This window comes from Staurois parvus, unplaced genomic scaffold (genome assembly GCF_062004578.1).
Source record: "Staurois parvus isolate SC_StPar_1 unplaced genomic scaffold, SC_StPar_1.0 ptg000081l, whole genome shotgun sequence".
In the NCBI taxonomy this organism is placed as follows: Eukaryota; Metazoa; Chordata; class Amphibia; order Anura; family Ranidae; genus Staurois; species Staurois parvus.
In genome coordinates this window covers 15,954,394-15,967,084 of record NW_028317877.1, presented here as the reverse complement: position 1 = coordinate 15,967,084, position 12,691 = coordinate 15,954,394, and the positions used below count along the sequence as shown (strand labels likewise).

The 12,691-nt window shown below is 41.7% G+C and overlaps 1 protein-coding gene across 1 annotated transcript in view; it reads left to right on the top strand.

Annotated features, from left to right (window-relative positions):
* ABHD12 (abhydrolase domain containing 12, lysophospholipase) overlaps positions 1 to 12,691 on the top strand; it is a 129,536-nt gene that overhangs the window by 101,194 nt on the left and 15,651 nt on the right. Inside the window, exons 8-11 of the mRNA XM_089669813.1 lie at positions 108 to 145; positions 2,990 to 3,069; positions 4,630 to 4,712; positions 5,232 to 5,310. Coding sequence (XP_089525939.1) covers positions 108 to 145; positions 2,990 to 3,069; positions 4,630 to 4,712; positions 5,232 to 5,310 — 280 coding nt within the window. The remainder of the gene's footprint in view (positions 1 to 107; positions 146 to 2,989; positions 3,070 to 4,629; positions 4,713 to 5,231; positions 5,311 to 12,691) is intronic.

Below are 12,691 nucleotides of genomic sequence, written 5' to 3'. Positions count from 1 at the left end.
TGAATTGTAGTTGTATATTTTTTATCCTTTCTGCTATATCCCCATTATAGTCCCGATATTCCAATGGTGTGAACTTTTTACTGACTTCACTGTTTTGTGAATTTCAGTGTTGCCACGAACTTGGTGAGGAGGTTGTGTGAAAGAGGTAAGCATTCTGTTTAATGACATGTTTTCCTAATCTCCCAGTCTTGCTACATGTATGTACTGTATGTACAGTATCTCACAGAAGTGAGTACACCCCTCACATTTTTGTAAATATTTTATTATGTCTTTTCATGTGACAACATTGAATAAATGACACTTTGTTACAATGTAAAGTAGTGAGTGTACAGCTTGTATAACAGTGTAAATTTGCTGTCCCCTCAAAATAACTCAACACACAACCATTAATGTCTAAACTTCTGGCAACAAAAGTGAGTACACCCCCAAGTGAAAATATCCAAATTGGGCCCAATTAGCCATTTTCCCTCCCTGGTGTCATGTGACTCGTTAGTGTTACAAGGTCTCCGGTGTGAATGGGGAGCAGGTGTGTTAAATTTGGTGTTATTGCTGTCGTACTGGTCACTGGAAGTTCAACATGGCACCTCATGGCAAAGAACTCTGAGGATCTGAAAAAAAGAATTGTTGCTCTACATAAAGATGGCCTAGGCTATAAGAAGATTACCAAGACCCTGAAACTGAGCTGCAGCACAGTGACCAAGACCATACAGCGGTTTAACAGGACAGGTTCTACTCAGAACAGGCCTCACCATGGTCAACCAAAGGAGTTGAGTGCACGTGCTCAGCGTCATATCCAGAGGTTGTCTTTGGGAAATAGACGTATGAGTGCTGCCAGCATTGCTGCAGAGGTTGAAGGGGAGGGGGTCAGCTTGTCATTGCTCAGACCATACGCTGCACACTGCATCAAACTGCTGCATGGCTGTCGTCCCAGAAGAAAGCCTCTTCTAAAGAACAAGAAAACCTGCAAACAGTTTGCTGAAGACAAGCAGACTAAGGACATGGATTACTGAAACCATGTCCTGTGGAGTGATGAGACCAAGATAAACTTATTTGGTTCAGATGGTGTCATGCATGTGTTGCGGCAACCAGATGAGTAATACAAAGACAAGTGTGTCTTGCCTACAGTCAAGCATGGTGGTGGGAGTGTCTTGGAACCAGGAATGCCAACATGTACTGTGACATACTGAAGCAGAGCATGTTCCCCTCCCTTCGGAGACTGGACCGCAGGGCAGTATTCCAACATGATAACGACCCCAAACACACCTCCAAGACGACCACTGCCTTGCTAAAGAAGCTGAGGGTAAAGAAGATGGACTGACCAAGCATGTCTCCAGACCTAAACCCTGTTGAGCATCTGTGGGGCATCCTCAAACGGAAGGTGGAGGGGCGCAAGGTCTCTAACATCCACCAGCTCGGTGATGTCGTCATGGAGACATGGAAGAGGACTCCAGTGGCAACCTGTGAAGCTCTGGTGAACTACATGCCGAAGAGGGTTAAGGCAGTGCTGGAAAATATTGGTGGCCACACAAAATATTGACACTTTGGGCCCAATATTGGACATTCTCACTTATGGGTGTGCTCACTTTTGTTGCCAGCGGTTTAGACATAAATGGCTGTGTGTTGTTATTTTGAGGGGACAGCAATATTACACTGTTATACAAGCTGCACACTCACTACTTTACATTGTAGCAAAGTGTCATTTCTTCAGTGTTGTCACATGAAAAGATATAATAAAATATTTACAAAAATGTGAGGAGTGTACTCACTTCTGTTAGATACTGTATAATGTAGCCTTCCACTCTGCTAGGAAACCCAAATTAAAACAATCATGATCTTTTAATGTTTGTTCCAATTTCCGTTGCGACTGCATGTAAATTCTTTTCTCACTTCTCACGTCAAGAATTTTATAAATCAGCAACTAACAACTTTGGAAGTGTAAAAGCCAATTATAACAATGTGTATCAATCTGTGCTGTCATACACCTCTAAACATGCAAATCAAATTAAATAAAATATCATATGCAAACCTATACTTGTATATCCATATAATATTGGATGCTCTGATGAACACTAATAGGTTTTCCACATAATCCTATATAAAAATATATAACAAAAATAGTGTAGCACAACCAAACAATATAATATCAAAAATAGTATAATACAAAAAACAGTCAAAGAATAAAATCTCCATCAATCTCCACGTATGCTTGATGCACTTTCCGATATCCAGTCACCAACTAGTGATCACTTTCTGTCTTCTTAGCATATTACCCATATGTAGAAATCACCTCCACCTGAAAAATTGGCTGTTCACCTTCAGAGAATGACCCCCTGAGCCAACAAGAAGTCAGAGACTCTTTAAGGGCATATATGAACAGTCCAAATACTGCTCTTCCTTATTCTCGTAAATCTCAGCGATGGGCAACCGTCATGCAAGAATAGGAAGAGAGCCCATAGTACTCAACGTATGAAAATGTTTTACTGCTAAAATGTCGGATTAAACTTACAAAATAAGGTGCTCCACTGTGCGGGGTTACAGGCATAAAAAAACACGTTGCCAGTGATCAACAAGCTGGTCACAGGATGACATCATGATGTGCATGGCTGCACTCACCTACACGCCCACATGCAGAGTGCCAGGCTATTTTTGATATTATATTGTTTGGTTGAGCTACACTATTTTTGTGATTTTTGCCAATTTTGCTCACATTCTAATTTATTGGACACTGAGTCAGTTTTAGACTGTACCTCCTATCTCAGGATATGTTCAGTATTGTTTACATGTATGTTTGTATATTCTACTGTCAGGGACTATTAAATGTGATGGAACTGTATTAATAAAACACACTGATGATACTGAAATCTTCTTCTGATTGTATTCCTTTATATTCAGGAAATGTGCCACTCACTTTTGATCTATATAATATTTTGCACTTAATTCCAGTGGCCTGAGCCATGATCTAGACCGTATGCTTTGTAACATTTTGTAGAAACTCCTCCTGATGCTCTGGTCCTTGAATCGCCTTTTACAAATATCCGTGAAGAGGCAAAAAGCCATCCTTTTTCTGTGGTACGTACCAAACTTGTGTTTGTTGCTAGTGAAAGCAAAAAAAGGTTTTATCTGATCCCTTTAAAAGAGAAATATGGTATTTCTTCTTTTTTTTTTAAATCATTCTTACCAAGGTGGATGCAGCACTGTCCCCCGATGGCTCTAAAGGTGAGAACTCTGTGATCACATGACTGCTGATCACTGAGTTCTCACAGCCACCCTGAGCAGAGAGCTGTGACTGCCAATCTCCAGCTCTCTGTTCTGCCCACCTCCCCCCTGCGCTCACTGGAGCGCTTGGCTGTGGAGGGGAAGGGAGCAGCTGGCTCAGGCTCTCAGCAGATCACGGACAGGCTGAGCCAGGTGCCACTCCAGACTCTTGGGTGAATCTCGACTTTAAAGGAATATTTAAGAGGATCTTTCCCCAGGCTGGGCCGTCTGAGTGACATCAGCCAAAAGCAGGCTTCAGCCCGCTGCCAGCTAAAAATGGGTCACAGGAGTGCAGAACGAACTGCACTTCTAGATCCACAAGAGAAGTACAGCCAAAAGAGCTTGGCTGTACTTCTCCTTTAATCTTCAAGGCGGCTTTTGTGATTGGGTCATTCAGCTTGTTTTCAATGTCATTTGTGATCCTCATAGATAGGGTACAGTGTTTTTGTATATACTTCCTTTATTATGTTCAGAAAAAATGTATTTTAAGTGGGGTAAATGAATTTAAGGAGTCGGGAAGTATCTCTTCCCCCTTCTTTTAATCTCTCTGCTTGTTCAGTTGGGACATATGGAGCAGTCAGTTTAGATTGAGGGCACGTTACTGATTCTCTGCTCCTTTAGAAAATCTGCTGTGTAATGATGCTATATTTTGTACACATAAAAAAAGAAACTAGCATGGCATTTGTTTTTATATACAGTGGCAAGAAAATGTGAACCCCTTGGAATTAACTGGTTTTCTGCAGTAATTTGCCATAAAATGTGATCTGATCCTCATCTTAGGCACAACCATAAACAAACACAATGTGCTTAAGCTGATAACACACAAGCAATTCTAATTTCTTGTGTTTTTATTGTCTTTGGAGTTAATACCTGGTCGAACCTTCCTTGGCAGTAGTGACTTCAAGCAAGTGCTTTTGGTAGCTCTAGACTATACTTGCACAACGGTCAGGAGGAATTTTTAATCATTTCTGTTTACAAGACTGCTTCAGTTCAAACACATTTGTAGGATGTCTGGTGTAAACGGGGCTCTTTATGGGATTAAGGTCTGGGCTCTGACTGGGCCACTCCAAAAGGAGCATTTTCTGTTAAGCATATTGTGTTTGATTATTGTTGTGACTTAGATGAGGATCAGATCACATTTTATGGCAAGTTACTGCAGAAAACCAGTTAATTCAAAGGTGTTCACATGCATCTTTCTTCTTTAAATATTAACTCTTAAAGAAACTAAAATAAGAGTTTAAATGTCACAAATTTAAAAAAAATATCAAATTAAATTGACCCAAACGAAGATAGTCAGTAGTACAGGAAAATAGACCATAGAACTGTGACCATGAAATTGAGTCAGATCAAATATTCTTTATGATGCTGTTCTAGGTTTACAGATATTTCCCAGGTTTTGATTGGTTTTTCCTTGATCCCATCACAGCAAGTGGCATCAAGTTTGCCAATGATGAAAAGTAAGTATGTAATATCTGTCTGTCCTCTAACTTGGCCTTGATGGTAAAAACGCTATAAGTAGGTTAAATAATTGCAATAGACAATTATAAAGAGACTATTGTTTTTTTTTAATTTCCATTGATGTAAGGTTTGCTGTGCAGTACATTACCATTGGTCAGTTAAGACTCTTGCAAAGCTTGTGTCATTGGTTTAAGAATAAACCCCAGAGGATCCCTATCCTCAGCCAACCTGAACACTTGTTTTTCAGAGCACTGTCTGCTAAAAGCAGCAGGGACAAGCCTAGACAGTCTGCCCAAGCAATAACTTGTTACTTCAAAGTCATTTGTAGTAACAATATTATTGCACTTTGCAGATTGTGTAATTGTTTTGAAGTTGTGTTTGTACTAATCAAGAAAGCCAACATAATTTACATAAATATTTACAGCTAAATGATGATTAGCTGATGACACCGCATATGGTGACTTTGACTGAGTTGCAGTTTTCTTACTCTAAAGCATTCCTACAATCCTCTTTTCTAGTGTGAAATACATATCATGCCCACTGCTGATACTCCATGCAGAGGATGACCCTGTGATCCCATACCATCTAGGAAGAAAGGTAATCATGGTCTGGTATTTTGTTACTTAAAACTGAGCTACAGCAGCAAACATATGAAAATCAGACGTAGAAACAAATACTGTGTCTGTATGTATGTATATATATTTATTTATTTTAAGGCTAAGTTCACCTTTATGGAAAAAATAATACATGCACATAATTTGCTGGAAAAAATGTGCATTTAAAAAATTTCCTACAGAACCCAGCAAAACATTGGACTCTCAATCAGTGGATTGTGGGTGCAATATCAGGCTCCTGCACACTCTCCCATCTGCGTTCTATGCGGGTTTTCAGTTAGAAAGCTGGAGAAAGTGTGAATAGAGTCCATTAAGTACTAAAAGCTGTCTGCCATGGTGGCAGATAGCATTTGTAGTGTATTCATTCACAGATCCCTGTGAATGAATGATGCGGCCGTGTGGGCAGAGTCCCGCACAGCTGCATCGATTTTAAAGGTGAAAGTGGCTGTGGGGTAGACGAACTGCTGTCACGGGGGGGCGGGGGGGGAATCCGGGGGGGAGGGGGGATGTGCTGGAGCATGTTACTTGTTGCACCCTAAATACAGGTGTAATATTTTCTAAAGCTGAACTGATACTTTAAAACATAGATGTCATAAGAGAAACATCCTTCTAAAACTGATAGTTACCTGGCTTTGTCGGCTTTAAAGCTGAACTCCAAGAATTCTGCAATTTTCTAAACTGTTCTAGCTTACTATGGGTTAAGCCCAACAAGGTGAATACCAACTTGTGGGCTTATCTCTATTATTAACAAGTGACAGTTTTACTGAGCACAGCAAGTACAGCTATCACTAAGCTCCCAGCGTTCTGACAGAAAACATGCTGTTATCCCACACAGCAGCGTCTCTGCCTGCTCCTCCTCTCCACTGTCAATTTGACACTACAGATGCTGTAGCCGAGACTAGGTGGTCCAGCTGCAGAGTGCCAGAAGTATAGCAATTAGCTAGTAAAAATGTAAATGTAATGATTTTTCTATGACGCAGCTTTAATACTGAAATAGGATATACCTGTGCTCAAATCCCAATAGCTCATGTATATAATTTATCAGGTGCTAAATGGGTGTGACCACATGTAACACTGGAAACTCTGGGTGAACCCTAATTACACTACTTTATTCCCTTTCTATCAAACTTTCCAATAAACAGGGATTTTTAGTTAACACATATTGCAATACATGTTTAAGCTGATCAACTGTGCCACAAAAATCCCTCTCTGGCCATTCCTACTCTGTTCTGCAAATGCTACAGTGCACACAATGCCAGCAAGCTCCCTGTTGTTTATTGCAAAGTGTGCTAGAAAGGGAATATAGCAGTGTGCAGAGGGTTCATCCAGAATTTCTAGTGTTAACAGGTCACACCCCTTTAGCACCTAATAAATGATATACAGTCAGGTCCATAAATATTGGGACATCAACACAATTCTAACATTTTTGGCTCTATACACCACCACAATGGATTTGAAATGAAACGAACAAGATGTGCTTTAACTACAGACTGTCAGCTTTAATTTGTGGGTATTTACATCCAAATCAGGTGAACGGTGTAGGAATTACAACAGTTTGCATATGTGCCTCCCACTTGTTAAGGCACCAGAAGTAATGGGACAGTTGGCTACTCAGCTGTTCCATGGCCAGGTGTGTGTTATTCCCTCATTATCCCAATTACAATGAGCAGATAAAAGGTCCAGAGTTCATTTCAAATGTGCTTTTTGCATTTGGAATCTGTTGCTGTCAACTCTCAAGATGAGATCCAAAGAACTGTCACTATCAGTGAAGCAAGCCATCATTAGGCTGAAAAAACAAAACAAACCCATCAGAGAGATAGCAAAAACATTAGGCGTGGCCAAAACAACTGTTTGGAACATTCTTAACTTGTTGCCGACCGCAGATAGCCGAATGACGGCTGCACTGCAGCCGGCCAGTTCTGAGTGGACGTCATATGACGTCCCCCCCAGAACGCGCTCTCCTGCGCGCCCCAGGGGGCGCGCACCCGGCGATGATCGCTGTGTCCTACGTACACAGCTGATCACGTGATGTGGTAAAAGGCCAATCACAGTGGCCTTTTACCACCTGATCAGCGGTGTCCAATGACACGCTGATCAGAGGGAAATGCAAGTGCCGGTTCTTGGCTGCACTTTCCTCACGCTGTCAGATCGTGAGGAAAGTACTGCCGAAAACCGGCAGTTGTCAGAGCGGGGATCGGCACCGATCATCAGGCCACTGATGATCAGTGCCCTGATGATCGGTGCCCAGCACTGCCACCCGCAAGTTCCGCCCACCTGTGCCCAGCAGTGCGCCCACTAGCTCCGCCCAGCAGATCACCCACCTGTGCCCAGCAGTGCACCCACCTGTGCCACTCTGCAATTTCACACACCTGTGCCCAGAAGTGCCACCTACCTGTGCCCAGCAGTGCCACCCACCAGTGCCACCCACCTGTGCCCACCCACCAGTGCTGCCCACCAGTGCCACCCACCAGTGCAGCCCAGCAGTGCTGCCAGTCAGTGCCACCAGTCAGTGCCCAGGGGTTGTGCCAGTCAGTGCCCAGCAGTGATGCCAGTCAGTGCCGTCTATCAGTACCCATCATCAGTGTCACCTATCAGTGCCGCTTATCAGTGCTGCATATTAGTGCCGCCTATCCGTGACACCTCATTAGTGCTGTCTATCAGTGCCGCCTATCCGTGCCACCTCATTAGTACTGCCTATCAGTGCCCTTTAGTGCTGCCTATCAGTGCCCATCAGTGCTGCCTCATCAACGCACATCAGTGAAGGAGAAAAATTACCTGTTTGAAAAATTTTATAATAGAAACAAAGAAACTTTTTTTTTTTCAAATTTTTGGCAATTTTTTATTTATAGCGCAAAAAGTAAAGCACCCAGTGGCGATTAAATACCACCAAAAGAAAGCTCTATTTGTGAGAAAAAAATTATCAAAATTTCATATGGGTACAATGTTGCATGACCGCGCAATTGTCAATCAAAGTGCGGCAGCGCTGAAAGCTGAAAATTGGCCTGGTAAATAAGGGGGTATAAGTGCCTGGTAGGCAAGTGGTTAAAAAGAAGGAACGCACCGGTGAGCTCAGCAACACCAAAAGACCCGGAAGACCACGGAATACAACTGTGGAGGATGACCGAAGAATTCTTTCCCTGGTGAAGAAAACACCCTTTACAACAGTTGGCCAGATCAAGAACACTCTCCAGGAGGTAGGTGTATGTGTGTCAAAGTCAACAATCAAGAGAAGACTTCACCAGAGTGAATACAGAGGGTTCACCACAAGATGTAAACCATTGGTGAGCTTCAAAAACAGGAAGGCCAGATTAGAGTTTGCCAAACGACATCTAAAAAAGCCTTCACAGTTCTGGAACAACATCCTATGGACAGATGAGACCAAGATCAACTTGTACCAGAGTGATGGGAAGAGAAGAGTATGGAGAAGGAAAGGAACTGCTCATGATCCTAAGCATACCACCTCATCAGTGAAGCATGGTGGTGGTAGTGTCATAGCGTGGGCATGTATGGCTGCCAATGGAACTGCTTCTCTTGTATTTATTGATGATGTGACTGCTGACAAAAGCAGCAGGATGAATTCTGAAGTGTTTCGGGCAATATTATCTGCTCATATTCAGCCAAATGCTTCAGAACTCATTGGACGCCACTTCACAGTGCAGATGGACAATGACCCAAAGCATACTGCAAAAGCAACCAAAGAGTTTTTTTAAGGGAAAGAAGTGGAATGTTATGCAATGACCAAGTCAATCACCTGACCTGGATCCGATTGAGCATGCATTTCACTTGCTGAAGACAAAACTGAAGGGAAAATGCCCCAAGAACAAGCAGGAACTGAAGACAGTTGCAGTAGAGGCCTGGCAGAGCATCACCGGGAATGAAACTCAGCGTCTGGAGATGTCTATGCGTTCCAGACTTCAGGCTGTAATTGACTGCAAAGGATTTGCAACCAAGTATTAAAAAGTGAAAGTTTGATTTATGATTATTATTCTGTCCCATTACTTTTGGTCCCTTAACAAGTGGGAGGCACATATGCAAACTGTTGTAATTCCTACACCGTTAACCTGATTTGGATGTAAATACCCTCAAATTAAAGCTGACAGTCTGCAGTTAAAGAACATCTTGTTCGTTTCATTTCAAATCTATTGTGGTGGTGCATAGAGCCAAAAATGTTAGAATTGTGTCTGTCCCAATATTTATGGACCTGACTGTACATGTACAAGCTACTGGGATTTGAGCACAGGTATATCTTATTTCTGTTGCTTTGCAGTTCAGTGGCCATACCTGAACCTACTAGCTCTCCCCCACTTTGTGTCTGTTTGTCCCATGTTGGCATTGTGTTCACAGTAGCATTTGCAGAGCAGAGTAGAACTGACCATAGAGGGATGTATGCAGGCCATAGATGGGTCGAAAATCGGCCGATTTTTCGGCCGAAAATAAAATCGGCCGATTTTCGGATCGTTAGTGGGCGATTTGGTCGGCCGTTTTTCGGTATTTTGGCCGTTTTTTTTTTTTCGGTAAAGTTGGAAAAAAATCGGCCGATTTTGCCGATCGGCCGATTTTCGCGGCAATTAGTGGGCAAATCGGCCGATTTTTTACCGATAAAAAAATCTGCGCATGAGCAGTGACCTGCAAGAGGAAGACAAAAAGAAGAAAAAGAAGAAGAGGAAGAGGATGAAGAAGAGGATGAAGAAGAAGAGGATGAGGATGATGATGAAGAAGAGGATGAGGATGATGATGAAGAGGATGAGGATGATGAAGAAGAAGAGGATGAGGAAGAAGAGGATGAGGAAGAAGAAGAAGAGGATGAGGATGATGATGAAAAAGAAGAAGAGGATGAGGATGAAGATGAAGCAGAAGAAGAGGATGAGGAAGAAGAAGAGGATGAGGAAGAGGATGATGATGAAGAAGAGGAAGAGGATGAGGATGAAGAAGAGGATGAGGATGAGGATGAAGAAGAGGATGAGGATGAAGAAGAGGATGAGGATGAAGAAGAAGAAGAAGTAGGATGAATATAAGAAGAATTCCAGTCCAGCAAAAAGTGTCTCTGCAGAGAGCTCCGCTATTTCTGACAGTTCTCTGACAGTTCCTTGACATTTACAGCGGTTGAAACATTGTATCTATTTGTTTCCGAATAAAAACATCTGTATCCTAAATGGAAACAAATAGATACATTGTTGCAACTTCTATAAATGTCAAGGAACTGTCAGAGAACTGTCAAAGAAATAGCAGAGCTCTCTGCAGGGACACTTTTTGCCGGCTCTAGACGGGTAGAAAATCGGCCGATTTTTTTTACCATTGATGGTAACGTCGGCCACTTGAACAACCGATTTTTCGTTTTTTAAAAGAAAAATCTGCAGTTTTTCTCCCCATCTATGGCCTGCATTACTTTGTTGCAGTTGGCCAGCTTAAATATGTACTAAAATTCCCTGTTTTTTTTATTGCAAAGTTTGTTAGAAAGGGAATATAGCAGTGTTCATAGGGTTCTTCCAGATTTTCTGGCTTTGATACTGAGTCACAGACTTATGCAGGCCATAGATGGGGAGAAAAACTGCAGATTTTTCTTTTAAAAAACGAAAAATCGGTTGTTCAAGTGGCCGACGTTACCATCAATGGTAAAAAAAATCGGCCGATTTTCTACCCGTCTAGAGCTGGCAAAAAGTGTCCCTGCAGAGAGCTCTGCTATTTCTTTGACAGTTCTGTGACAGTTCCTTGACATTTATAGAAGTTGCAACAATGTATCTATTTGTTTCCATTTAGGATACAGATGTTTTTATTCGGAAACAAATAGATACAATGTTTCAACCGCTGTAAATGTCAAGGAACTGTCAGAGAACTGTCAGAAATAGCGGAGCTCTCTGCAGGGACACTTTTTGCTGGACTGGAATTCTTCTTATTTTCATCCTACTTCTTCTTCTTCTTCTTCTTCTTCATCCTCATCCTCTTCTTCTTCTTCTTCATCCTCATCCTCTTCTTCTTCTTCATCCTCATCCTCTTCTTCTTCTTCTTCTTCTTCATCCTCATCCTCTTCTTCATCCTCATCCTCTTCTTCATCCTCATCCTCTTCTTCTTCATCCTCATCCTCTTCTTCTTCATCATCCTCATCCTCTTCTTCTTCTTCTTCATCCTCATCCTCTTCTTCTTCTTCTGCATCCTCATCCTATTCTTCTTCTTCATCATCATCCTCATCCTCTTCTTCTTCATCATCATCCTCATCCTCTTCTTCATCATCATCATCCTCATCCTCTTCTTCTTCATCATCCTCATCCTCCTCTTCTTCTTCTTCTTCATCCTCATTCTCTTCTTCTTCGTCATCCTCCTCTTCTTCTTCATCCTCATCCTCATCCTCTTCTTCATCTTCTTCTTCTTCATCCTCATCCTCTTCTTCTTCCTCATCCTCATCTTCTTCCTCATCCTCATCTTCTTCCTCATCCTCATCCTCTTCTTCATCCTCATCCTCATCCTCTTCTTCTTCTTCTTCATCCTCATCCTCTTCTTCTTCATCCTCATCCTCTTCTTCTTCATCCTCTTCTTCTTCCTCTTCTTCTTCTTCTTCCTCTTCTTCATCGTCTTCCTCTTCTTCTTTTTGTCTTCCTCTTGCAGGTCACTGCTCATGCGCAGATTTTTTATCGGTAAAAAATCGGCCGATTTGCCCACTAATTGCCGCGAAAATCGGCCGATCGGCAAAATCGGCCGATTTTTTTCCAACTTTACCGAAAAAAAAAACGGCCAAAATACCGAAAAACGGCCGACCAAATCGCCCACTAACGATCCGAAAATCGGCCGATTTTATTTTCGGCCGAAAAATCGGCCGATTTTCGACCCATCTATGGCCTGCATTAGAATGTAATAAAACAAAACTATTAGAATGACAGCCAGGACACTAAAGTTTTAAAAAAGAGAAGTCAATTATGCCAGCTCATATATTTTCCATTATTATCAGTTTTTTTTTAGTTTTTTTTTTTTTTTAAATGAGACTGCATGTTAAAGCATAAATGTAATCTTTTTAAAACTTTAGACGTGTGTATGGTCATGATTTAAAATCTTATATTCATCTCCCACATTGTGCTTCAATTATTTCTAACTTAGTAGATTTGGAAACTTGTGAAGGCAGCCACATGTTTACTGTCTTGAATTCTGTGACGACCATTTACTATTCCAAGTTAGTATGCACTGCTGTGGCACAGGATTCACAGTGCCTGCCTTTTGAACTTTCTGAACTATAGAGATGCAGAATAGGAAACCCAAAAAAACCTTTGACCGTATGTATTTACCTATCCTATGTGTACCCACCTATCCCTCTCCAAGTGATATATATATAATCAGCACAGATAGAAATTAAGTTCAAAATTAGTCCTGGTCCAGCA